The sequence below is a fragment of the Falco cherrug genome, chromosome 3 (genome assembly GCF_023634085.1).
Source record: "Falco cherrug isolate bFalChe1 chromosome 3, bFalChe1.pri, whole genome shotgun sequence".
NCBI lineage: Eukaryota > Metazoa > Chordata > Aves > Falconiformes > Falconidae > Falco > Falco cherrug.
In genome coordinates, this window is record NC_073699.1 from 58,987,554 (window position 1) to 59,012,245 (window position 24,692).

Sequence of the window (24,692 nt, forward strand, 5' to 3'; positions counted from 1 at the left end):
AGCGGTGTCGAGCGGGGCCACAGGGCCACCACACGGCAGCAAGCCCACCAACCCTCCCTCACACACAGCCGGCGGCCAGCGGGCCTGCGCCGGCACCACCGCAAAGGGGAACCCGCGGCTCTGGGGCCGCCGCCTGCCCCGCTCCCCCCCGGGGCCCAGCCCGCTCCCGCCACCAGCACCATTCCAGTGGGACAAACAGGCCCGGGGCGGCCGCCGGACAGCTCGGGCAAGGGACGGAGAGCGGGGGCTGGCCTCGGGGGTCCAGGCGCCATGTGCGACCGGCGGCTGCCCCTCCGCCTGCCCGCCCCGCCGCTCCGCTCCTCCTCGGCCGGGGGGCTGGGGCGGGGCGGGGGCCGCCAGCGAGCGGGGCCGGGGCCGGGGCCGGGGCCGGGGCTGGCCGGGCGGGGGTGGAGGGGAGCGGCGCCTCGGCCGGGGGGGGTGCGGAGCCTCCGTGGAGGGCGGAAACGGGGTGGGGGGGATTTGCGTCAGTGAGGGAGCGGGGAGCGGGCGAGGGCGGGCGGGACGGACGGAGGGACAGACGGACGGAGGGAGCCCGCCGAGAGGCACCGGCCCTCCCGCTCGGCCGCCGCCGCTGCCCGTCGCCCCATGGAGCTGTGCCCGGGGCACGCCGCGCCCTCGGGCTGGGCGCTGCCGCTCCTCCTCGCCCTGGGCGCCGGTCTCAGCCACGCCACGCCGCACCTGCGGTACACCCGACCGGGCTCCCGCAGCAAGTGAGTACCGCCCGCCCCGGAGGGCGCTGCGGGAGCCGCTGCCGGCGGCGGGGCAAGCCGGGGCGGGCTGGGCAGCCGGGGGCGCTGGGGCGGCGTGTGGGCTCCCTCGTGCCGCCACCCGTCCCTGACGGCCGTTGTCTTCCCCCCCAGGAACTGGTGCGCCTACATAGTGAACAGGAACGTGAGCTGCTCGGTGCTGGACGGGACGGAGAGCTACGTCCAGGCCCAGTACAAGTGCGCCTGGAACCAGTTCCCCTGCCAGCCCACCCCGGTGTAAGTAGCCGAGGAGGCGACCTCGGGAAGGAGAGCGCTTGGCCACCCACCGCCAAGCCCCAGCGGGGAAGCGATCGCAGCCGCTGCGCTCGGGCCGCTCCGGCACCCCAACGAGCGCAGGGCTGGGGCGGGGGGGACTCGCACCGCCTTCTGCGCCGCAGCACGCCCCGAACAAAGCACGCTCTTAGTGCAGACGTTAAGGCTGCCGGAGCTAATTGGAGCCAGATTGAGTGCGTTGCCGGTCCGTACAGCCAGTCCGCTGCGCACAGCTGGAAGGGGAGCTGGGCTGGCACACCTCGTCACCCCGCGGCGGGGGGCTTGCCGGGGGGCAGCGAGCGCCCAGGCCGCCCTCCAGGGCGGTGGGAATGCCAGCACCTGCTAGGAGCACACCTACGCACCCTGCTCCGGGTTTGCCAGGATACGGCGGCGATTAAAATCAGTTTTATAGTTGCTCTGTCTTGCTGAATTGGTGCGTAACGGCAAGGGAGAGCCAGGAACATGAGCCAGTACATTTACAATGTGTGTCCTTGTCAGTTGTCCAGCAAGAAGAGCGGCCAGGGCAGAGATTTTTACAGGAGGTAATACAAAGTTACTTGTTTGGTTTTAGGCTTCATGTTGTTGAGTGTGACCACTGGGTCGTCTGTAGAGTGACCAGGTGTGCTGTAGCAAGGCCGTGTGAGCCTGCAGGTACAGCAGGAATCGGGGAACAGCTGTATCTCACTTACGTTCTGGCTAATCTCAAGTAAATCCCCTTTCCTCAGTTTCCCACTCGAAGAGCAGTAATACACACTTCTGTTTGAAAGCTGTAGGTGATAAGCACTCCAGCATGCCCAGAAGTCAGTGGAAGGACGCCCACGGATTTTCATGGGATTGGTATCAGAGTTGGGCTGAGATGATGGTGAGGATTCTTTTGCAACAAAGAATAACGAGTTTTTATTTTGACATGAAACAGTGAGGATGAGACTGATACTGATAGATCCTGGGTGCTACCGAGATAAGACTGTGGACGTTGATGCTGCTGCTGCCCCGGGGCCTGCAACAATAGGTGTTGGGCGTTTGGCATTCAAGTACACCGTTTTCTGTTTATTTGGGTCGTTATTTTTGTTGAAAAACCAGCTTTTCTCTACTGGAATATATAAACACTGGGATTTGAGGGAAATAACAAAGGCAGCAGACAGCTGAGTAACATTGTCTTGTGTAATTTCCCTTGTTTCTCTTCTGAGTGTCGAACTGGCCATTTTGGACTTCTGGCTGAGCTTATGGGCTGTGTAATGGGGTGTGCCCTCTGTCATGCCAAGTCTCAGTAGTGGAGCTACAGAGGAGTGAGCTGAAACTGAGCTCTTTGAACACATAAATCACCAAGCATTAAGATAAGGAATTTCAGGGGTGGTAAATTGGGATTTTCTTGGACTGTTTGCTAGTAGATAATGAAGAAAGTGCAAAGGCATTGCTTGTAGCTCAGGAAATTCCTGAACCAAGGACTGCTTGAACAGGTGAGATCTTTGGCAGGAGTTAGAAGGGGAAGCCCAGCTTGAGCATGGGGCTGGACTGGACGACCTCGAGAAGTCCCATCTCTTCCAGATTACTCTCTCTAGTTCTGTGAAACGCCATAGTCTGTCCTTGTGCTTCTAAACATCTGGAGTTTGCTGCTGTCAGAGAGAAAATATGGGGCTAATCAGACATTTGGTCTCGCCCGCTGTGGCCAATCTCATGGGGTTTTTTTGTTCTTTTGAGAATGGAATTAGATATTTACAAGCCTTTGTTTCCTCAATTTGGCTTTCTTCAGTGAGCATCACTGTTATGTTCTTCATAAGGGTAATGGCAACTGCAAAATAATTCCTTATTCTTAACATAAAATATTTTAAGTACCTTTCACAGCACCAGCTGATTTAACACTGAAAGCAGCTGGAATATTAAAGTCTTTTTATTTTATTGTTTTCAAAGCTCTCTGTTTGGAGGCTGTGACTCTTATTTTTCTGTCTGTTGCTCATATACACATTCTCTCAGTGGCATAGTAAGAAAGGAACTAAGCCAGAGCGTTGGAAATACACTTTCCAAATCCTGCAAACCCATAACTTCATTCCTGTGAAAGGTATTGTTTAATTCAGTAGGAGTAGTGGTCTGAATAACAAAAATGTGTTTATATACGTTTGTTAGCTAATGTTGACAAAAATAGCACAGGAAGGAGCTATAAAAGCAACAAAGAAATGGCTGTGAGGACTTTTCTGAAATTATTCTCTTTTTTCCTTTATGCACTTACGTAGAGAAGTTAAAAATGAACTAAATAGCAGATATTCATTGGAATAAACTACAGTCCCTGTGTAGTCTTCTTTTGATACCCATGGTTCATCTAAAAGCTCGTTCTGCTGCAGACAGTGAGGGCAGTGAGATCCAAATCAAATGAAGAGTTTGTTAACTGTGTCATAGATGTATGGGGTTTATTAGTACTTAAGTACTATTAAGGCTTTTTTTAATCAGTCAGTGGATTTACTGTTGATTTAAATTAGGTTAAGATGAGGTTTAAAGAGCCCTTATAGTGTTTATGTAGGCTAGGTTATGCATAACAATTTCTTATATTAAAAGGCTCACTGCATTTTATTTGGGAGTGTTTCACTGGTTTAAACACAGTGTGCTCCTGAATTCCCTGTGTTCTTCACATACAAGACAGTGTATTGCAGATATGGACTGCAGTCAGCACTGATTTTATTTTTTTAATTTTTTTTTTTAGAAATAGAAAGCTCTGGTGATTATGCCTAAAAATTATATGCATACATGAACCCTTTTTATCTACCCTTTAGGCCCATTAAAATATAATTTGTCTGAAAGAGCCTACTGTTGGAATGACTGCACTTCCAGGAGTGTTAACTGTATTTTCAGTTTGGCTACAGGGTTTTTTTTCCTGAAATGTTAAGTTGAAATTTGGGAAATTACTACACTTCACTGTTTAACTGTTCTATAGGTATTTGGGCTCGATAGTGCATTTCCTCACTTCACCGTTAGTGGATGCTTGGCTGATTAAGGTGTCAAGGATAAATGTGAGTTGAAGTGTGGCTGCTTAAGAGATAGGAAAAGAGGGAGTAGGAAGAAAAATCAGAAGGGCCCTTTGAAGTATGTTCTCTTTGAAGTATGGAGACTTCTGACTGATTTTTCTTAAAACTGTGACTAGCAAAGGAGGGTGGAACTTTTGTTATTTGTGGGTCACTGGACTGGAAGATACTTATAGAAAAATATTAGTGTTTTTACCCACTAAAAAGAACTTGTATGTTTTGAAATTTAATATTACTTCATAAATAACTTACCCCTCCCCACTTACTGTGTTGTGAATTTCCTTTCCTAGCTTTCTTATGAATGGTTTAGTAACTTAATTAGCAATTTGTAACTAATAGCATTGTCTGATTCTAAAAGAAAAATATGTTGCCCTTCTGGCTAGATCATACACACTTTAGGGTTGTGACTTCTCTTTGACATCCTCTGGTCAATGTTGTGGCTTCATGGTAGGATGTTACACCAGTTGTTTGTTTGCCTCTTGTGCTGTAGAGTATGTTGGATCACCTGGCTGTACCAGAGGTGCTCCAATTTATGACCCACTATTTTTAGGCAAAGTTGCTTTCACTAATAAGATTTTAATATTAAAGTTTGAAGTGAACTGAAGCAGAGGAACGTTTTCTGGGTTTCCATCTTTGCTACAGAACTGCAAATGGGACTTACGCATACGAGGTAGTAAATCAAATAGAAAATAAATCAGATTGGGAAGAACCTCTGAAGGTCATGTAATCCCCGCATAGCACACAGCAAACAGCAGCCCCAGCTTCAAAGTTAGATCAGTTTGCTCAGGGACTTGAAGAAAGGATGTTTTATCAGATCTCCTTTTTCAAGTATCAGCCCCCATTAATTCTGCTCATGTGAATAAATATATTTGTGTGCTCAACTGTGTAATGAGTCAGGTCACCTGTCCATAGCTTGTGGGGACTAGTTTCATAATTTAATATGAGCTTCTCATCTTAACACTAATGAGAAATGTATAATAAGCAAACTCATTATTTCACTAGGTTGCGCATACTTAGGAAATGGACAAGTAAATGATGAATGAATGAATAGCTAAATTAGCAAGCCTTTCCAAATATCTCATTGAGCAACATTTTCCAACTTCTTGTCATTTAATACTTTCAAATGAACGTAAATAAGCCCACTGCCAAATTAATGACAGCTTTATTCATTGCCAACAGGAAGATTTGAGGCAAAAGACTGAAATAACTATTTAGAGACTGGTACTGCTAGTTTTCTGCAGTCATAACTGTCAGGCTAGATGACTATATGTATGAGTAACACACCATTTTCAATAAGCAGTATCCGGTGTTTATTAATAAAATAATATTGAGTAAAAGTGGAAATTGTAGTAGCGAAAACTAGCAAATCAGACTCCCAGTTCAAGTTAAATGGCCTTATTGATTCACCATTTTCTGGCAACCCCAGAACAACCTGAGTGGAGCATGTCAGCCCCAGTCTAGGAACATGTAGGAAATCCACATGTAGTTTTCAACCCTTCAACAGTCCCAATGTATTTTTCGGTGAGACAGTTCAGTTGCTAGAAATTAAGCATACAGACCAGTGCCAGGCTGCTCAGCACCAGGCAGGATCAAACCTAAGATTTACAAGTTAGTACAGATCAGAGCCTGTTTGCCATTGCCTTCTAGCAATGCAGATCTCATAAGAAAAACTTTCAGGATGCACAAGAACTTGAAGAAAAAGCAAGGGCTGTTAATGTTTCCCCTCTAAATATCTAGAAAGGTCTTTTGGATTATTTTTTTTTTCCCTACTTAGTGTATTTTGTATGAAGCAGAATTTCTTTGTACAGGCTCCAGCTAGCTGACTGCATAGGGAGGTTAGCCTAAGGGGTTGTGCATTGAAAACAGTAAGGAAACTTAAAAAACTTCAGAACGTGCTTCAGTTTCCTGGAGTGCTTGTTTGAAAATCTTTGAGCCCCTGCTGGGTGTGGTAAACTTTCCTGGCTGTCTCCCTTAACTTGAAATTGTGCATCTCTGCCTCCACGCACTGAACGCAACAGAGTCTGACTTCTCTGTGAACCGGACAGGGAATTTTCATTTCACACATCGTTCAAGCTTGTTGCAGTAATTCAAAAAAATCTTGAACGAACTTCTCCTTAGTTCACATTAATGTAAATAATTAGAGGTTTTATACTTTTCTGGTGTGAGAATGTGTGACCTGGAGGTCTGGAGCCTCTTCTGTTAAACATCAAACTGTTGCCAAAACAACAAATGTTAATTTTGGGGAGCTGCTTACCAGTTTAAGGCCTATTTTGTCATAGGTCACCCAAATAACAAAGGAACATTTTGCACTGTTAGACATTTTTACACATTGCAGATTATTACTCCCATCTGACTTCCTTTTTGCATTCACATCTCATCTTTCCTCTCCCCTCTGGTTCATTTTTGACCTAGTGTCTTGAAAAGCATCAGCTCTCAAAACAATGCTGCATTTTGTTCTGAAAGTTGGGGTCCTTAGCTGATCCCACAGGTTAGCTCTTTGATTCGTGAAAGTACTGGTTATATCTATTTTGTCTGTGTATGTTTTCAAATAATCTGTCAGCAGTAGCTTTTTCTTGGAGTGATCCTGGAAATAAGCTTATTTCACAGGCAGAGAAGCAGAAGAGATACTACTGGAGCTCAGTTTTTCAGGCAGCAGTATCCATAGCAGCGCTCTGCATCCTCATTTGACATTTCCACCGGTGTAAGGTGAGAAACTTGGTCCCTGCTGCTGGAAGAGGTATGTGAGCATGTTAACACATAACCCATGGCAAAGTTGCTCCTGTTCCATCCCCGTTAGACTACATCACACTGCTGATCCACAAAATTTTTTTTACATCCTTTTGAAAGGACTGTATTTTCAGGGTTCTCTTATCCCATTTTATTTTAGCAGTTTTTATAATAAAAATAAGTATTTAGGGGTTTAGTAGCGTACTGTTGGTCTTTCAGCATGTGGTTGACTGGCATAGGTTTATCTTGTGGCAAAATGGAAGGAAGCAACCATGTAAGATAATGCAAGATTGTAAATCCTAAGAATGAAGCTCTGCTTTGAGCCTTGCCACAGACTGTGGTTGTAAGTTACTTAAATGCATTTTATGTCTTGGTTTCTCTGCTCACAAGAAGAGGATGCCTACCTAGCTTTCAGGAGTGGTGATTCATGAACATCAAGAGTATTACAATTTTCAACCCGAAACTTACTTTTTGAGCATTTTCTACTGGTTTTCAGTGGTCTGCTTTTTAAAAGTAAAGTCCTTGGCAGCTGAGAGAGTTAAACAGATGTTTTCATAATATATATTAGGGCCTGATTATTATGTTATACATAGACCTAACCATGGCCTTTTGGGAACTTCAAATGGCATGGCTGTGCCTGTGCCAGGCATTGGGCTTGTGGGTAAAAACGGCATTTTTTTCTGAAGAAAAAGTAATTCCCCAGACCCCAGCACCTGGAAACACATGCACTGACCTTTTTTTATATAAACTTTGGAAAGCAAAAATGACAACTGAAGGAAGAACAGCAGTGGAAAGATGAGACTTTTGTAAGTCCATCTATAAGAAGCAGCTTAGTGTCTATAATGCCAGATCAAAATAAAAAACTATTTTGGGATTCACTAAGATTCTTTTAAAATTATTTTTTCTGCAACATATAATTGGGATTTCTTACGGACTTCATGGCTTGCTTTCACTGAACACCTAGGCTTCTGTAAGCTAATTTATTCCTGTCAAAACATCTTTTCACTGCTTACCCTAAATGCCTTAAGGATAAACTTATAGTAAAGACATATTTTTCTCAAATTAAGCTCATCTGTGGGCAGGAACACAAGCTAGCTACCAATGCTGCTGTGTAGTAGCAAAGTTATTAAAGAACAAAACACAGAGATGGGATTCCACTTGCGTTAACTTTAGTTGTCTGCCATACAGAGGAGTGCATGTGAGCTTAGGCACCTGAAGTAGTGGTGATTCAAATGCAAGTTAGTGGTGTCCATCATGCTCTTTAGGTAATCAGATGTAAATAATGACTTTAGGATGAGAAGCAGCCTTGTTTCAACTCTACTGGCTGTGTTGACTATGTTTCTGTTGGCCATAATGGAAATACAGAAAACTAGTGCCTGTCCATACCTACACAGCAGGCACCTGAAATTCATGTGTGCTGAAACTCACTGTTACAATCACTAAAAGTCTCCGTGATTTCACTGGGACTAGGATTTCTGCCACCATGTGTAGGGGTTGTAATTAGGCTTGCACTCTTGGGAAACAGAAAACTTGGAATCAACTAGTTCAAGTTCAGTAACTGTGTAGTATAAATGGTCAACTTTGCTGTATTTTCAGCGGAAGCCTTTGCAGCATACAGAATAAAAAATGCTTGGTCAAAATATGATTGCATTTAAATGTATCTTCTAAGTAGTATTTTTTGGGGAGTGTCTATGTGCTACTTCAGCATTCCCATTGCAATATGTTGGAGATTTGGATGACTGGGACATGTAAGAGCAGACTATATAATTTACAAAGAATGGATCTACATTCAATAAAAGCCTTAAATAGTGAAGATTCATTATCTTCTATTCAGTAAGACTGTGATTTGCAGCCTGCTGAAGTTATGGGACCTATTCCAATGACTACAGAATTTTGGACCAACCTTGAAGTTTTGTGCTTAGAATAAACATTTTATACACTGCTTATGTAGAAACATATGCTGATTCTGCAGTCCCTTCCTCACAGTGAGGATGTGGTAGCACTTATCTCCTTGCATTTCCCAAAAGGTGGAATGTTAGTGTCTAGTTACAGAACTGAGCCATATGTTTTCCCACCAATTTTGTCCAAATGTTTCTAATTTGTTTTATCACTATTAGGTGACATTCGAAATATCAGTGCTAACTGCTTCCTTCTGTGGTTTAGCACCATGAGAAAATTACAGCTTGGTCCCTAGTCAGAATGTCTAGCATTTGCAGCAAACATGTATTTTTAATTAAGCATTTTCCTAAGAAAATGCTTTTCTCTCAAGAGGAATATTTGAATGCTATTGCCACACTTTACAGCTTTATTTCAGCTTTGAAAAACTTAGATATTAAAAGCAGTGTTTGTATCAGTGTTCTGAATGTTTTCTCATTTGATCAGCATGTTGAATTCATGGTGAAGGTAGTAGGTGTTGGTAATTGTAAGCCTGTTGTGCAAAGACTCCTAAAAAACAGCTGTTCTTATTTTCTCTGTTGCAAGGAAAGATCAGAGACTGTTGAAGTCACCCTTTATTCATGCTTTCTAAAAGAATGATTTCATTTGTAGTGTTTAGCTTAGTTCACCAAAAGGATACGATCGTGATCTTGGGCTGGAAATCCAGAAGAGGATGGGTTGACTAGGTACAGTAAATGCTGGTGTATCGTATGTAACTTTTAACCACATAAGATTATGGTTTTTTTTAATATCTTTGAGGCACTTGTAAAAATAATTGTGTTTATTAACACTTACTTGAATAGCAGAAATCTAAGTCAGCTGGAGGAAGATCTAATGTTTTACTATTTTTTAATTACATTCTGGCATATACAGGCATTAAAGTGGAGCCTTATTTCTTTTAAGAGACTTTATGAACCCTTTTGATCAAAATGCCTCACTAGGTAACTGTGCAAATATTCACTCCTGCAAAATACAAGGTGTGAAACTGGCATGTTATGGTCTAACCATGAAACTCTAGCCATCTGTATAGAGAAGCACCACTTTGTATGTTGGCTACACTGAGTGCATTTTGTGTGCTTTGAATGTTACATGTTTGCAGTGACTATGAGTGAGCAATTGGCTTCAGAATGTTTCAAATGTAAACAAAGATGTGTCTGATTTGTATATTCTAGTAGCCCCCAGTCCTGTGTCATTAGAATACATAGAATCACAATTTTTTCTCAGGACGTGGTCCCTAGCAGAAAGTTGCAGTTTGTTTTGTTAGAATTGTAACCAAGATCATAATTGTGTTCAGCGCTGTTAGACTGCTATATCCTGGCAAAATCCTGGAAGTCTCCATCTCCTCTACTGAAATCCACTGAGTGAGCAAAGTTCTGGCTTTAAAAAATGTCGAACCACTGAGAATCTCTCTCGGGCTGGATAATGAGAGGTGACTCTCATTAATCAGCGCATCTGAATGGTGCTGGCACAGTGACACCATTCCTTGCATGGGCGACTTCCACAACTGTGTATGAATCTTGTCATCGGTAGAGAAGCTGTAGCAATGAAACTGTGATTTTTAAGAAACTTTTATGTGACTGGATTCAAATTAGAAAGGTGTTGGTGTAAGTTCCTGTTTCCCAGCCTTATGTGACTAGCCTTGCTGAAGCAAATGGGACTAGCTGTATGATTAATTCAGCTGGACTGGTAGTATAAAGGAGCAATAGTTCTTGGCAAGTAGATCCCAATTTAATTTCTGACCCACCGGTGAGTATAGCTGTCTTGTTACCATAGTTCCAGATGTAAAATATGGAAGCAGTTCTACATCCAGATTTTGAAGCATTTTGGTTCTAGCTTATTTTTGCTCTAGGGGAATTGTGGTTTAGGATTCAGGTTAATCTGTATTTGATGTGCCATAGCTGAAATCAAAACAGATCCAATTTGTGTATTTGCTTGAGCTCTTAGACTTGCAAGAATTTGTAAGGAATAGGCTGCTGTAACACTCTAGATACACAGTGTTTATATAAAATACATATATATATATATATGGTTTATAATTTAGAATGGGAGGATTCTTCTGCATTTCAAATAATTTTTTATTAAATCATATTAAAACATTTAATGCCTATTAAGATCATAAAACTATGAAGTAAAAAAAAAGTGAGCGTTGAACTTGCTTATCTTTTAAGATGGAGTTTTGAAAAGTTTCATCATTTGCCCATATAAAAAGTACTAAGCTTGATTTCTTTTGATTTATTTATATTCTTCTTGTGTATTTGGTTGTGTCTTACAACTTGTCTGAATGTTGAAGTCATCTGAAGGTGTCTACGTTGCTGGAATGTAGAGGAAGTACACAAAGAAAAACTTGTGGAAAATATGATAGGAAAGGCAGAAAGTCCTCATTCTATAATTTGAGCAAAGTAGTGCACAATTTGCATAAAAGTAGTTCTTATTCCTTTTATAAGATTTGTTTCAGCTATATTCTTAAAACTTTGTTGGGAGAAAATAGAGAAGTTTAATGGTGTTTGAAGATAATCAAAATACTGTAATTTTCAGGAGGGAGTTTGGCCCTGAAAGTATAGAAAGGAACACACACAAAGTTTGGAGCAGCTAAATGTTTTATAGAAATCAGAGAAAAGTATGTACTATCATTTCCGGCATGTGAAAATTGATCTGGAAGTTCAAAGTTTGCATTTCAGTAATGTGGTGGTTGTGAGAGAAGTTGTAATGACTCTCAAAACCACTTCAAAACACTAAAGCATCTAGCTAATCCTGTTGCTTCTCTGACTCTGGCAGCTAGTTGGAAGAAAAGGAATCAAACCCAAATTACCTATGTGAGATGTGGTTTAATACTTTAGATAAGGGAGAAGGAAAAGGAAGTTCCTGGGTGGCCAGGATGTTGTCCTTCCCAATGCAGTTCATACTTCCTCTACACTGCACTGTTCTATTTAATTTTTAAAGCACTTGACTGTGGGGATGTCTGTACTTTAAATTTGTAAACAGGATTCAACAGATGTTTCAGTGAAAACTATAACAAAAAGATGAGCTGGGGTGCAGTCTACAGCTGTTTCATATATGGTGTTGCAAAGGTAAAAAAAGGATTGGAAACCCACTCGTGAGTTTGCGTGCTCCAAGTCAGAATCTGAAAAGCTGACAGCCACAGCAAACCACTGGGGTTACAGGCAGCTGATAAGAGTTACAGCCTAGCCTGCCCCTGCCTTCCTATGAAGATTCACAGGAGAAGGGAATACAGAGGCTTATTAGAATGAACTACTCTTTGACCCCAAAATAGTTCGAAAAAATATGACATTATTGCTAGTCATAGTAACTTTTTCCCCTTAAATGAGAAGTAGTAGGTAAGGTAATAATGCAAAAGAACACAGTATTTCCCGACTGCAAAAATTAGAATATATTGTGGCAGAATTGGGAAGGACATGGTTGGAAAAGAAACAAATTTGTAGTTAGTAGTTAACATTTTAAACCCTCGTCCCCTAGTTTGCTAAGCAGCTTGCCAAAGAGAGACAGCAAATGGCTATCAGATGTGGGATGTTATATTAAAATTATGTCTCTGAAGATGAAAGATGCTGAATAAAAAAATACAGAATTATTCAGCAATTATTTGCACACATGTCAAGAGAAGCTTTGAAGAGTAACAGTTAAACTCTTACTCTGTGACTTTCAATAGACTTTCAGAGTCACTGTAAGGTTTAACTCCATTATTGGTAGGTGATTACTGGTTATTTTTAAACAGTAAGGAATTTTGCATATTAATACAAGGCAATACAATTTTGTGTATTAATGAAATGTAACTGATTTTTGTGTGATTACATTGCTGTTTCTGGTGCCCATTCTGTACTGTATTCTTTCTGCCCCAAAATATACTCCCTATGAGCCCAGCCAGGCTATCAGTGAAATCTGCTGCAGAGCTCCTGTTGAGTACTTTGCCGCTGTCCTGTATTGATTCTGCTGGTTTTACTCCGTTAGGGACACCTCAGCTGTAAAGTGAGCCTGTTGTTCATTAATGGTTGCAAACTGGAGTTCTAATTTGAAATAATTTTAAGAAAAAAGTTCTGGAAAGACCATAGGGAGGTTAATAGTATGATACTAGTTTTATTCAGAGTGAATAATGTGAGAAATTGGAGTAACTTTTTTGTTTCCATGTGTTCCAAGTATACTAATTTATAGAGCTCAGGTGGCAAATCCCTGTTTTACTTACTTTCCTCATCTCTCAACCTGAAATGAGCTGTACCTTACATGGATTTAGTTTTTATGAAATAGCGCAGCCCTGCTTGTGATCTGGTGGGACACCAGAGTGTCTGACTGCAGTTGAGAACCCACGGTACATGTACTGAAGGAAAGTATGGAAGAAGTCTGTGGTTAAAGAAAGTTGCACAACCGGAATCAGTTTGCCATTTATTAACTTTTGAGTGATTGATCGGGGAAACTTAAGGTTGTATGTACATAATGTGTGCATAGGTTTGTCTGCAAGACCCTCTTCAACTTAACTAGTGAAGTAGGAGAGTTGATTCCTTTATTGGTTGTAGCGTTTCATCTGACTCCTTCTTTCATGTCCTTATCTGACTCATGCTTTCAGCATGTTGTCCTTCCCTGGAATATCCCTCCTAGCTTTTATTGCTCTGTGCATACAGATTCTGAGGAATGGTTTAAGTAGACTGCGGAAAGACAAGTGGAACAAAGCAGACAGAAACATTTTTTGAAGTCCAGAATAGTTGCGGCCAGAGTAGCCCTGTGGGTGGGTTTGCAATGAGAAGCAGTTAGAAGAAAAAGGGTAATACACTGTGGTCACTGTTAACTTTCACCAGTGTCTGATGAGTTGAACCTTCACTTCCCACAACATGTATCCCTCTGCTCACACATGAAAGCCCCTATCCTATGGCCATATTTGCTCTCCCTGACATGAATGTGGTGAGTGTAGATAATTTTAAAACCCAGAAGCATTTTTTCATTTGATGTTTGAAGGAGAAAATTAGTCATAGATGAAAGTAATTGATTTTCATTTAAAACAACCCATTTTAATTTTAGCTTTAGTCTAAATAACAGATTAGATTATGGATTGTTTAAAATGCTTTCTGTTTTGGCAGATACCGGATGAGTTTCAGACCTCGATACACAGTTGCATATAAGACAGTAACAGAGCTGGAGTGGAGATGTTGTCCTGGGTACAAAGGGGAAGACTGCAGAGAAGGCCCAGCAGAAAACCCAAACACTGCTCGTCGTCCCACACCGCCAGTGAAAGCTGTTGTGAAGAAAGGCTTGGGTAACTTTTTGTTTGAATTTTGGTATGCATGATCACATCTGGTTTCTTGTTTCATCTTTTAAGTATAAAAGCCGTTATGGTTTCTATTAAGCTCAACTACTGGCAGGTACAAAAACCATATGGAAGATACTGTGTGGTGGGAAAATAATAGCTAGTCAGTAACAGTCCTGGTATAGAGAATTTTCTGAACAATAATGGAAGGGTGGCTGTAGAACACTGGCTGTAAACATTAACTAGCTACTCATGGTTCAGGAAAATATTTGTGTTAAGATTGGGGTTTTTGTACGAATTCAGGATTTTTTTTGTCGTTTCTTCAATGTTCAGGAAAAAAAGATGTATTTGAGAAGAACTATTATTAAGACAAAAAAGGAACAGGTACTAATTTTAATGTTATATCATGCTCCTTGGTGGTTTCACAGTGTTTTGTTTGTTCAAGGGCTTGTGCAGATTTTTCAGATTCATGTTCTTGATCACCTGCCTCAGTACTAAGGAGTAGGGGAATGTCAAGCCTCAATTTCTGAAAAAATACCTTAATGAATGAATGAATTATGTTTGTTTGTGTAAGATGCGATCTTCTGAAAGAGTAAGAAGGAATGCTGTTACTGCAGTATTATACCTTTCCTGCATTAACAAAAAATGATAAACAGATGTTCCCTTCTGAAGGACTTTTTCCAACCTCATTGGAGATTAGTGTCACGAATAGTGCTTAGTCAGATTTCCATTTGTGTTTTTTGTATAGTGGAATGGATTGGTCCTGAACACATGGTTTCAAACCAGTCTTATAGATCATATACCTCCTCTAAAAATAAGCTTTTAAAATAATTTGTTAGCCCACCTAAAATATTATTTCCAAAAGACGATAATAAAACAGTGATATCTCTAAGTCACATGCGCACTACTTACGTCTAGAGATTTTCTTTCTGCTCTTACCCTGAAAGAACTGTAATTCAGTGCAAAAATAGACCAGTGTGTATGTAAAAGCTATATTCTGTGTGTGCATACTTTTTTATTATTATTAAAGGAATTGTCCCCCTGCCAGTCTTGAAGACTGTATCTCTGACTTCCTACTTTCTTTGTAATGTCTTTAAGCTGAAATCCAGTTTAAAACTAAGAAAAATTCCAACTGCATGTCCTTCAGACCCTACCTCAGTGTTCCCCTCCACTGTATATCTAGCATGCATAGCTTGGAACCAGTGCTAAAGTTCTTTTGTCTGAAGACTTAATGGTTAACACCACTTGTCATTTGAAAGTTATTCTAATGCTAACAATTGTGTATCTCTTCTCTGTCATATTTAAAGAAGTATATTTCCTTTGCTTCTTAACTCATTTGCTTTTTTTATGACCGCAATAGTACACCTTCACTGTGCAAAGGTCTTTGGATTGTGCTTTGCATAAAAGGTATCACGCAAAATCTGAATTACGATTATACACGATGTATTTATGGAGTGTACACCTCTGTGCGTAATGGCAAAGATGTATGCTAGCATGCAAATGAATATGGTCATGTGGATCCACACATTAAAGTGGTGTTAAATGTTTCTTAAACAATTGGTAGTCTAGCTGCAGGTTTTATTAATATTAGGTTATTATTTGGGATCACACTCAGTATCTTGACTTACTACTGCTTTGTTAAATGATTCTGTGGTTCTGCAATCCCAGAAAACAGGACTAGAGGAATCTTAAAGGGTCTCATTACCCATCCATAAGGTAGGATCAGCTATGTCTGTCCAGCCTCCAGTGGTAGAAATGCTGCTGCCTATGTGGACAATGTCTTATGGCATTTCACTTTCTGTACAGCTATCCCACCTTACCTGCACTTGCTCCAGTTGAAGCCCATTCTTCTTGGCCTGTCCCATCAGTAGCAGATGTGGGAAACAGTTTGTTCCCTACCAGTCTGCAGATATCTTCCAGAATATCACTCTTCATTCTCCTCTCCTCTAGCCTAAATAACAAACTACTTTGACTTTTTTTTCTACAGTTTATACTTCCGTGACATCTGATGTTTCTTTTTTTTCTTCTGCATGTTCTGCCATTGTTACACATTTTGCTTGAAACTGCACATCCAGTATTGCACATGCCTCTGCAAATGAGGTGCTGCCGATGACAAACATATTGGAAGGATGGTTTCAGATTTATTACGTGATTTGTACTAGGTAAAAAGTAGATTGCGGCTAAAAGTCTTTTACTTGATTTTGGCTGTGTAAAGTTTATGCTTTTATACGCATTTTTATTTCCTACTTACATATGTGTCAAATAATTATTTTTGAAGCAAGTGTGATAACTGAAATATCTTGCAGAACCCCATCCAGTATATGCATTTGGACCCCAGTGCAGCAAAATACTGGAGCACAAACCCACTTCAGGCACATAAATTACTGCCTCTTAAGTTTTCAATGGGAATTCAGAGCAGCACCTCCCAAATTATTGCTACAGGAGATGCAGTGGCTCTAAGGTGATTGTGTTGTGGTGTGTATGGATCTATAATGGTCTGTGATATACGATACAGCTTAGATATATTGCTGAACAAGAAGGGGGGTTCTGCTTTCTAATTTATTGATTTATTGCCATTGTATCTTGGCAGGAATTTGTCAAAGTGCTAAAACTTTTAGTTTGGAGTGTTTTGATAATATTTTAATAACAAATTAGAAAATAAGTATAGAAAAGGGAACAAGCATTATGCAATTTAAATCGTTATTTGGCTTTAAAGAAAAGTGAAGTTAGCCTCAGCTGATTAAAACAGATACCACTGGGAGTATTTACATCCAGACTCTGTCTGTTATTTCCATTAAACAGATGCAGAACCAACAGAAGTACCAGAACCTCCACCATATGAGAAGAAAATGCAGTTTCTTGAGGATGAATTGTTTAGACTTACACGATCAGTGCTTGAACTTCAGTCCTCTGTGGCAGGTGTGAATGAAAACCTGAAGCTGACTGTCCAAGAAGACGCTAGTAAGATGTTGGTCACTTGGCTGAACAACCTTTATGACCGCCCAGAGCCTGATCACGCAGTTGGTGGTGAAACAGACACTATTCATCTGCCTGGGCTCCTCAGCAATAAAGATCAAAAAGACCCTTTTATTGATTTTGAAATGGAAGACATAAAGTCTGAGCTAGCTGAGGTCAAAGAAGCCTTGAAGATGAGGAATGACAAGCTGGAGGAACTGAATGGAAAAGTAAAAGGCTATGAAGGACAATTAAAACAACTACAGGAGGCAGCACAAGGACCTACAGTAACAATGCCCAGTGACAATATTTATCAGGAGTATATAGACTCAAAATTTGAGTCCCTTAGACAGGAAATACTGGAAGGATTTGAAAAGAAAATGGCAGATCTGAAGAACTCCTGTGAATATAAACTACAGGATATCCAGCAGCAGTGTGATGACAATGAAAATAACTGTTTAGGAATAATTGATGTTATAAGAGGAAAAGAGAATGACCTGAGGAAAGAAATAAATACTCTCCGAACTCAGATTCCATCAAACAAATCCAGTTGTTGCAAAGAGGGCGAGAGAAATGACTTTGACCAACAGATAAAAGATTTAGATAAGAAGATTGACAGAATTGTGGAAGCACACAGGATCTTGAATGTCCGAATAGATAACGAAATCAGTCGATTGTCAACTCCAGATCTAGAAGACATGTTTGGTGAGAGGTTGGAGGAGCTAGATGCGAGGATGAATGTTACAGAACGAAATGCTGAAGAACATTGCTTTTATGTTGAGGAAACTCTCCGTGGTGCTATAGCTGCTGAGGTAGACGAATTGAGAGACTTGTTTGACCAAAAGCTGCGGGCACTAGAAGATAGGCTAGGCGGCACCATTTTAGAGATCGCCAATACCACAGACCCAGATGGAATGTATATTAATCCTGGGCCCATCTTGCCCAGTGACGCAGGGTTTGCAAGTGAGCAATTTACAGCAGAGGTGAATTTCCTGAAGAACAAAGTACTGTCGCTTGAACACCTCTGTGGGCAGAAATGTCAGTCTGCACTACAAGGTACAGAGGACCTTCAGAAAGAACTAGAAAACTGTAACAACAGATACAATCACTTGCTTTTGAAAACAGAGAATAATTCTGTTCTCCTGCAGTCTCTAAATAGTTCTCTTAATGAGAAACTCAACTTAATTAAGGGTAACCAACGTGACATCCAGAAAATGCAGAGAGATGTACGTGTATTCCGGTATAGTCTAAATATCATGGATAAAGATATGAAAAATCTTCAAGATGGCTTGAGTAGCTGCAAGGAGCAGCTTCTGGGTGTCAATTCTACCTGTAGAAAAACACAACGAGGTGTCTTCCGAAAAATCGATCAAATGCAGAGGACATTTGCAAATCAAACTGCTCATTCTAGTGATAGTTGCTGTGGTGAAGTGAAAGAGAGACTAGAACAATTGAATGATCATATCCTGGATGATCTTAGCAAGTGCAAGGAAAAGACTCAGGGTATCCAGGAGGGTGTTTCAGATGTTGAGAGCAGAGTCTCACGTGTTGAAAAAGTTTGCGGCAAGCTGGACTCCATTTCAGGTAGCCTGCAAAAGATAAAAGAAGGCCTGAATAAGCATGTGAGCAGCTTATGGAATTGCATCCACGAAATTAATGGAACTGTGTCATCTCATTCCACTGATATTTCTGGCCTCAAGAATTCTGTCCAGCAGTTTTATAGTCAGGTCTCCAGAATCACCGCAGACATTGAAGGCATGCTGAAATCTCAGCCTGACACAAGTAAGGGGTTTTTTTGCTTTTTTTAATACTTTTTTGTTTGTTTTTCAACTGGTTTTCTTTTCTGAATCATTTATAAAGGAACTAAACAAGAAAGGAAAATATTAGTACTAAACAAGGAAGGAAAATATTAGTATTAAGCGATTTCTACTTTGTTTCTACAGTGACTTAAATTTTGGCTCTTTGCTTTAGAATTCTTAGAGGACTTTGAGTGCTTTTAAAAGTATTCTCAAAAGGAAAAAAAAAAAAGAAAAAGTCATCTTTCATGCTTTCATGTTTACTTTCAGCCAGAATAAAGAGAGTGGGAAAACTAATATTTTTGGATAGTGAGTTTAAAGTAATAATTATCTGTGGGTATTATTCCAGTTGATTTGGTTTGATTTTTTAATTTTTTTTTTTTTGGTTTGTTGTGTGAGATTATTCTTGATTCCTCAGGGGAAATTGACAAGTAAGTGGAGAAAACCGAAGTCAAAGGAATTCAAATTTACGATAAGGAAGATTCCCTGTAGGTCTTTTTCTCAGCATAAGTTAATGATTATAATTCAGCACCAACTCTTTGATTTAGGACTTTTGCAAACAAGCTCTGGCACATCTTGGTGTGGCAATATAAGACTTCTGCTTCATAGCTCTCCCAGAAGTTTTCATTCCCACAATGTAGTTGGCAATAGGTGCACACCCCAGCTGGCAGGGTTTTCACACCTCAGCCACTTCTGTTAGTAGTCCAACGTGTTAGCTCAAATCTGCCTCCACAGATGGTTTAAAGTTTGCAATAGAGTGGCTGAGAAGCAGAGGCATGTTCCCTTTGGCTCGAAGTGCTGTGAGATGGTAATAACCTCAATACGTTGGTGAACCTTGCCGTGAAGGTTAGAGACCTTGCCAAATACCACTCTGTTCCCTCTGCAGTTCTTGCCCCAGATTTCAGCAACAGGTTGTTTTTCTGAGTCAGAGTTTACAGAGGGAAGCCAAGTTCCTGTTTCTGTTAGCATGGTACAAAAACCTAGGAATTGCAGGCTGTTTTGAAACTGCACTCTTCAGTTGGTTGGTGCTTCTGGTTTTAATTCTGTGCACGTATGAGATAAATAAGAGGCTGATTTCTGTAACTGGCCTTAAATCAGAAGAGGTGCTGAGGGAAGAGCCTGTGGGCTGTTGCAGCTGATGGTGGTTGGGGGAAATTTCATGCAGGACCGAGTGCTCTTGCTTGAATGGACAAGTTGTGCTTCATGAAGGGTTTGAAAGTAATTTCTTTAGGGAAGAATATCCTTTGCACTCTGAGGCAGAGACATGAAAGCCTGTGATAAATGTTTTTCTTCTGAGTGTTTAACTATTTAAAACCAAATGTACTGCAGTACTTGACACAAAAATCCTACTGAGGTGAGAAGCTCCTGTGTGAAATAAAAAAAAACCCCAACCCCACATTTCTCTTCCTTTAAGGGAAGGAGTGAAGGAGAATGGAAGGGGTTGGTAATTCTCAGATAATTCCTTTGGTGAAATCTTGACTTAAATTCAGAAAGGTTAGGACCTTTGCCCCTAGATCTTGCAGAAGCAGACCCGGTGCCCTTTAAAATGCAGTATGATATATCTGTGTAATCCTGTTTCTCATCCATCTTGTCCAAAACAAATTTGCACTAGGGACCGACATTGGAGGAAGGTCCAAGAGCAATCTTTCTTTTGCTATTTAAAGCAGGTGTTCAAGCAGCCTCATGAGTTTCGTTTATCAGCCTCTATTACAATATTGCAAAGCAGTAAAAAGCCTCAACATGCCTTGGTTTCCATAAAACAATGCTGTCTCAGGGCAGAGCTCTCCATCCACCATTGCGTGTTAAGTGCCTATGGAGGGACACTGCTGCTGGACCTAGGGTGCAGGCACTCTGAAAGATCGGTGAAGCACGCACTTCAGTCCCAAATGTTTCCAATTACAATAACACTGTATAGCACAGCAGTCCAAGTAAGTTCTGATGCCTGCAGTTGCAGAAAGGTTTTGGCAAAAGAGCCTTTTTTGGAAGTAGTTTAGGAACCCTGTTAGATGAGTTGGGGTATGGCTTTAACTATTTTTGTATCCGTGATCTGCAGCATTGTCTCTGATAGCAGTGTTATTTGAATGTCAGTCAGTCCTGGCCATAGATTGGTGTGGAATTTCTTATGCACTGTTTGTCAGCATATCGTAGCATTCAAATGATGTCATTTGACTTCAAAAGGGCTAAAAAAGAAACAAGTTGTTACTAATAACAGTTGAGGCCAGTAAGGCAAGGATATGTTGCAAGACATACAATATAAAATCTTACCAAGCAGTGTAAGCCCAGTGCACTGCAAACCTGAGCAAAGTCAGATGGCCCTGATCTTAGGAATATGGCTGTGTTTTCTTCCAAATTTTTTATTAAGGAGTTTCAGTGCCTCAGTCCAAACTTAACAAGACAGGTTAGTCAATGAGTGTACAGCAGATACAGACTCAGAGGCCAGAAATTTATTTAATTTGTTATAATTTCTGGTGAAGGTAGTGCAGTGCTCTGCTATAAACAAGGTGGTGGTGGTGGCAGGTGGTGGTCTGCTCTAAGTGTGTAGGGGACCGTACACGATGTGGTCACCAAGGTAGTGTAATCCAGCAGCAACTGGTCCACATTAAATGGTGACTGCCCCCAGCTTCAGGTCTAGTAGAGTAAGTTGTTATTGCACTCTGTGCCTCTCTGTGGGTACGTTTGCTCTTCAAATGGCACGAAGCTGAAAGCCGTGTTAAAGTTATTGGTCTCTTTTAACTTATTGCCTATTCATACAGATTCATGAAGTTTTCCAGGAATCAGAAGTGCAGTCTTGCAGCCAAATACCGTGCTGGGAGTGCAGTTTGCTTTGGTTACAGTTATTTGACCTGAACTGCAATTCCTCTGGTAATCGTCTCTGTAGCAGAATTTTGAAAGCAGCAGCAAAATACTGTCTGCTGAAGTTATGGTCTTAAGAAACCCAGTGTATGCTCTGCATTACAGAATCGATAAAGGGCAACATAAAATCTTAGTGTTGTAGTGCAAATACTCATACAGTAGTCGATTCCTCCAGGCTCCCTGTGAGCTTGTGCAAAATGGTACTTTGTAACTTAATTGTCAGATGCCTTTGATATCTATAAGAAAATTCAAGATCTTTTTAGCTTCTTGTGAGTGCAGTCACAGATTCCTTTACTCTCTAGGTTTTTTTTACACACTTTGTTTCTGTGTGTTTTGGGGGCTGAGGAGAGCATGGTTGGGCCAGAACAGTACTAGAAGCTGACACACCCTGAAGATCCACCCATCTCATCCATCCAGGTCACTGCTCATCTTCCTTCCCAGCAAATCATTCCTCGTTCAGTGAGGTAAATTGCAGATTAAAGCTGCCTGGCTGAACAAACTGAATAAAATAAAATATTTTTCAAGAGGGGAAGGGGGAAAAAAAGCATTCTTGTTTTCAACTGAGGAGGAAGGAAACCTTTCTGTTTCAGTTGCAGATGGGCATGCGAGAGCAGAAGCTGTTGTGTGACATGGTAACTGAGCTGTCACTTACACCAGTGATGACAACTGGAGCAGTAAGAATGGTGCTGCTGCGGACAGTGTTACCGTTCTTAGCTGTGTAATGATCTCGGCGTTGCTTTTTGCCTTCCCAGATAGATGGGAAGATGATGGGGAAGATTTTTGTTTTGCCCACTGCTCAGCAAAGCTTAAGCAGGTCCAGCCACATTCACCACAGCCTTCGTTAGGGGTTTATTTTCTCATTGCCTTGTGAACTGAAAACATGTTCTGGAATTCAATGTCAGGATGGGGTGGCTGCAGTGTTATCATCTTTTAACTAGTGATTTATTAGTACTTTGTCTTGCTACAATGCATCTCAGTAGAAGAGGCCAGAAAGGTTGGCAAAGATATGGCAGACCAGACCCCTCTCAACCTGCACATGTCTGATGACTGGCACTTTAAGTTGAGCTTTAGGCAGGTAATTTTGGATTGAACTTTATGGAGATGTAGTTGGGTATTTCTGAATATTGCAGTATTCATGTTGCACACAAAGAAGTTGTTTGCACGGGACACGAGCTGTTGATTGTTGTTTAAAGGTTTAGAAAAGCAAACAGAGAAATTTATTCCTTTTCTCTGTGTCAGCCCAAGTAATTGTCTTAATAAAGCTCAGCTTAACTGACTAGGGAAAGAACAAGTATGTGCATCCCCAGGTAATGTATCTTGCCCATTTCTATTTTGAACGAAGTTAGTCTGATGATCTTAGTTGAAGGTCCAAATCGATGCCACTGTGGACAGAAGATATCTTGCTAAGTTAACAGCTCTGTTAAACAATTCACTTTGATACTTTAAGCCTTTTTAAAAAAATTCTATATGATTTTTTAATCCTGGGATTTTTATGTAGATTACTTTAATCTATATAAAGTGAACATTTCACTCCTTAGTCCTCTCCCTTGTGGACAGAGTTACCGAGTGAGCTTCGGTCTAGATTTGTGGTGTGTTGCTTGTGTAAGTTTCAGTTCTTGTGACAGTTAAAGTCAGCCAGCAACACTCAGTAAGATTTTTTTTTCTAGGAGTTTTATCTAGCAAATGAATGCAGGTGGTGTGAGACTGTGACTTCAGGCAGCCTCTCAGTACCCTGGGAGGCTTGCGTAGACTCTTTATGAGACTGAAAACAAGAAATGAGATTCACAAGGGTAAAGTGCAGGTGTCAAGTAGTTGTGAAACAGCATGTGGGTTGCCAGCAACACTGTCTGGACCCCAGCCATGCATCACGGACAGTACCTGGTTGTAAGCTCTCACCCAAAGGTACAGTGTAAGGCCCTCCTGGGGATCCCAAGCCATGCAGCAGAGCTAGAGGAAGCCTCACACTACGTTTGCTTCTAGACACAGCCATTTGGTTTAGCCCTAGCCACTGATGAATTTACCCAAGCTGATTTTGGACTGTAATAAAGTGCTTCATTCTGACCACTGAGACCTCAGAGCGGTGTTCTCCATGGTGGACCGTGGCAGGCATCTCTGGTGTGATGGGTTGCATCAGATAAATTTGCAAGGGGATGTTTGTCCATTTCCCCAGAAACTCACTCCATCCCTGCACCTAAAGCCATGCTTTAGTCTCGAAATGCAATCAAAATAACCAATGCTAAATTTTAATATAGAATGAAATTCTAATTATTCTGTGTAAAAGCTGTCATTCCATCTGCTGAAGTGTACACATTTGTAAATTCCTGTTCTTCATGTAGATGTAACTCAGCTTCATTCTTGGGAGACACTGCCTCCTGAAGTGTTGTCTAGGACTTCATTTTTATGAAAAAGCTGTAATTCCTATAAAGGGCTTGGAACTGGAGCCGATGATACACAAATGTAACCATGTCAGCATTGTTCAACCCTGATGTCCTATGTGTTGGCTGCCCTACTGGAAAAGTCTTTTTAATGGTACCTCTTCTCTTCAAACAGTAAAGAATTTTCTGGTAGATTATATCCTAGGGATCTGCCTTCCTTGTCAGAAAATATTAGTAATGGGAGTGTTTGGAATTTTAAGTTCATTGCTTTTCAAAGTTTGGAAAAAAGAATCTGTAAGTCAGTGTTCGTTAGGTTCTTTGCTACGGATACTTTATGTTAGTGCTAAAGGGTCAGCCTTGTGCTATGCATTGTGTAAGTACAGAGTCAAAAGTAGGAGTGGTGGGCAGGAGGGGTTCAGAAGAACTGATGTGAAGGTAGAGAGAGAAAGCACACAATGAAGATGAAGGAACTGGTGGGAATAGGTGTGATACACAGCCCACTTGGAGCAGAAAATTAAAGCTGGACTAGTGGGTGAATGTTGGTGGGTTATTTGACTGCTGCTTGTTCTGTCTCCAGGCTGTCTTCATTCCTTGCCCTGTGTCAGAGGCTGGGAAAGAGGAGAGTCTGTAGTACTGCAAGAGCAGAACAGCATTTTGCCAGTGCAGTCTTGGGTATGAGGGAAAAGATGGCCTTAAATTAAGTCCTGTTTTATTTTGAAGTATTTTTCTTACAAAATTATGCAATTTTATAT

General features: G+C 41.2%; 1 protein-coding gene across 2 annotated transcripts in view; it reads left to right on the top strand.

Annotated features, from left to right (window-relative positions):
• Positions 1-515: 515 nt before the first annotated feature.
• The window catches only part of EMILIN2 (elastin microfibril interfacer 2), a 37,578-nt gene continuing 13,401 nt past the window's right edge, over positions 516-24,692 (top strand). The window contains exons 1-4 of one of the 2 annotated variants that reach the window (XM_055705787.1): positions 516-731; positions 882-1,004; positions 13,795-13,970; positions 16,764-18,698. In XM_055705787.1, coding sequence (XP_055561762.1) covers positions 607-731; positions 882-1,004; positions 13,795-13,970; positions 16,764-18,698 — 2,359 coding nt within the window. In that variant the 5' untranslated portion in view covers positions 516-606. Of the gene's footprint in view, positions 732-881; positions 1,005-13,794; positions 13,993-16,763; positions 18,699-24,692 lie in introns of those variants that run through there. The other variant, XM_055705788.1, reaches the window with a different exon arrangement.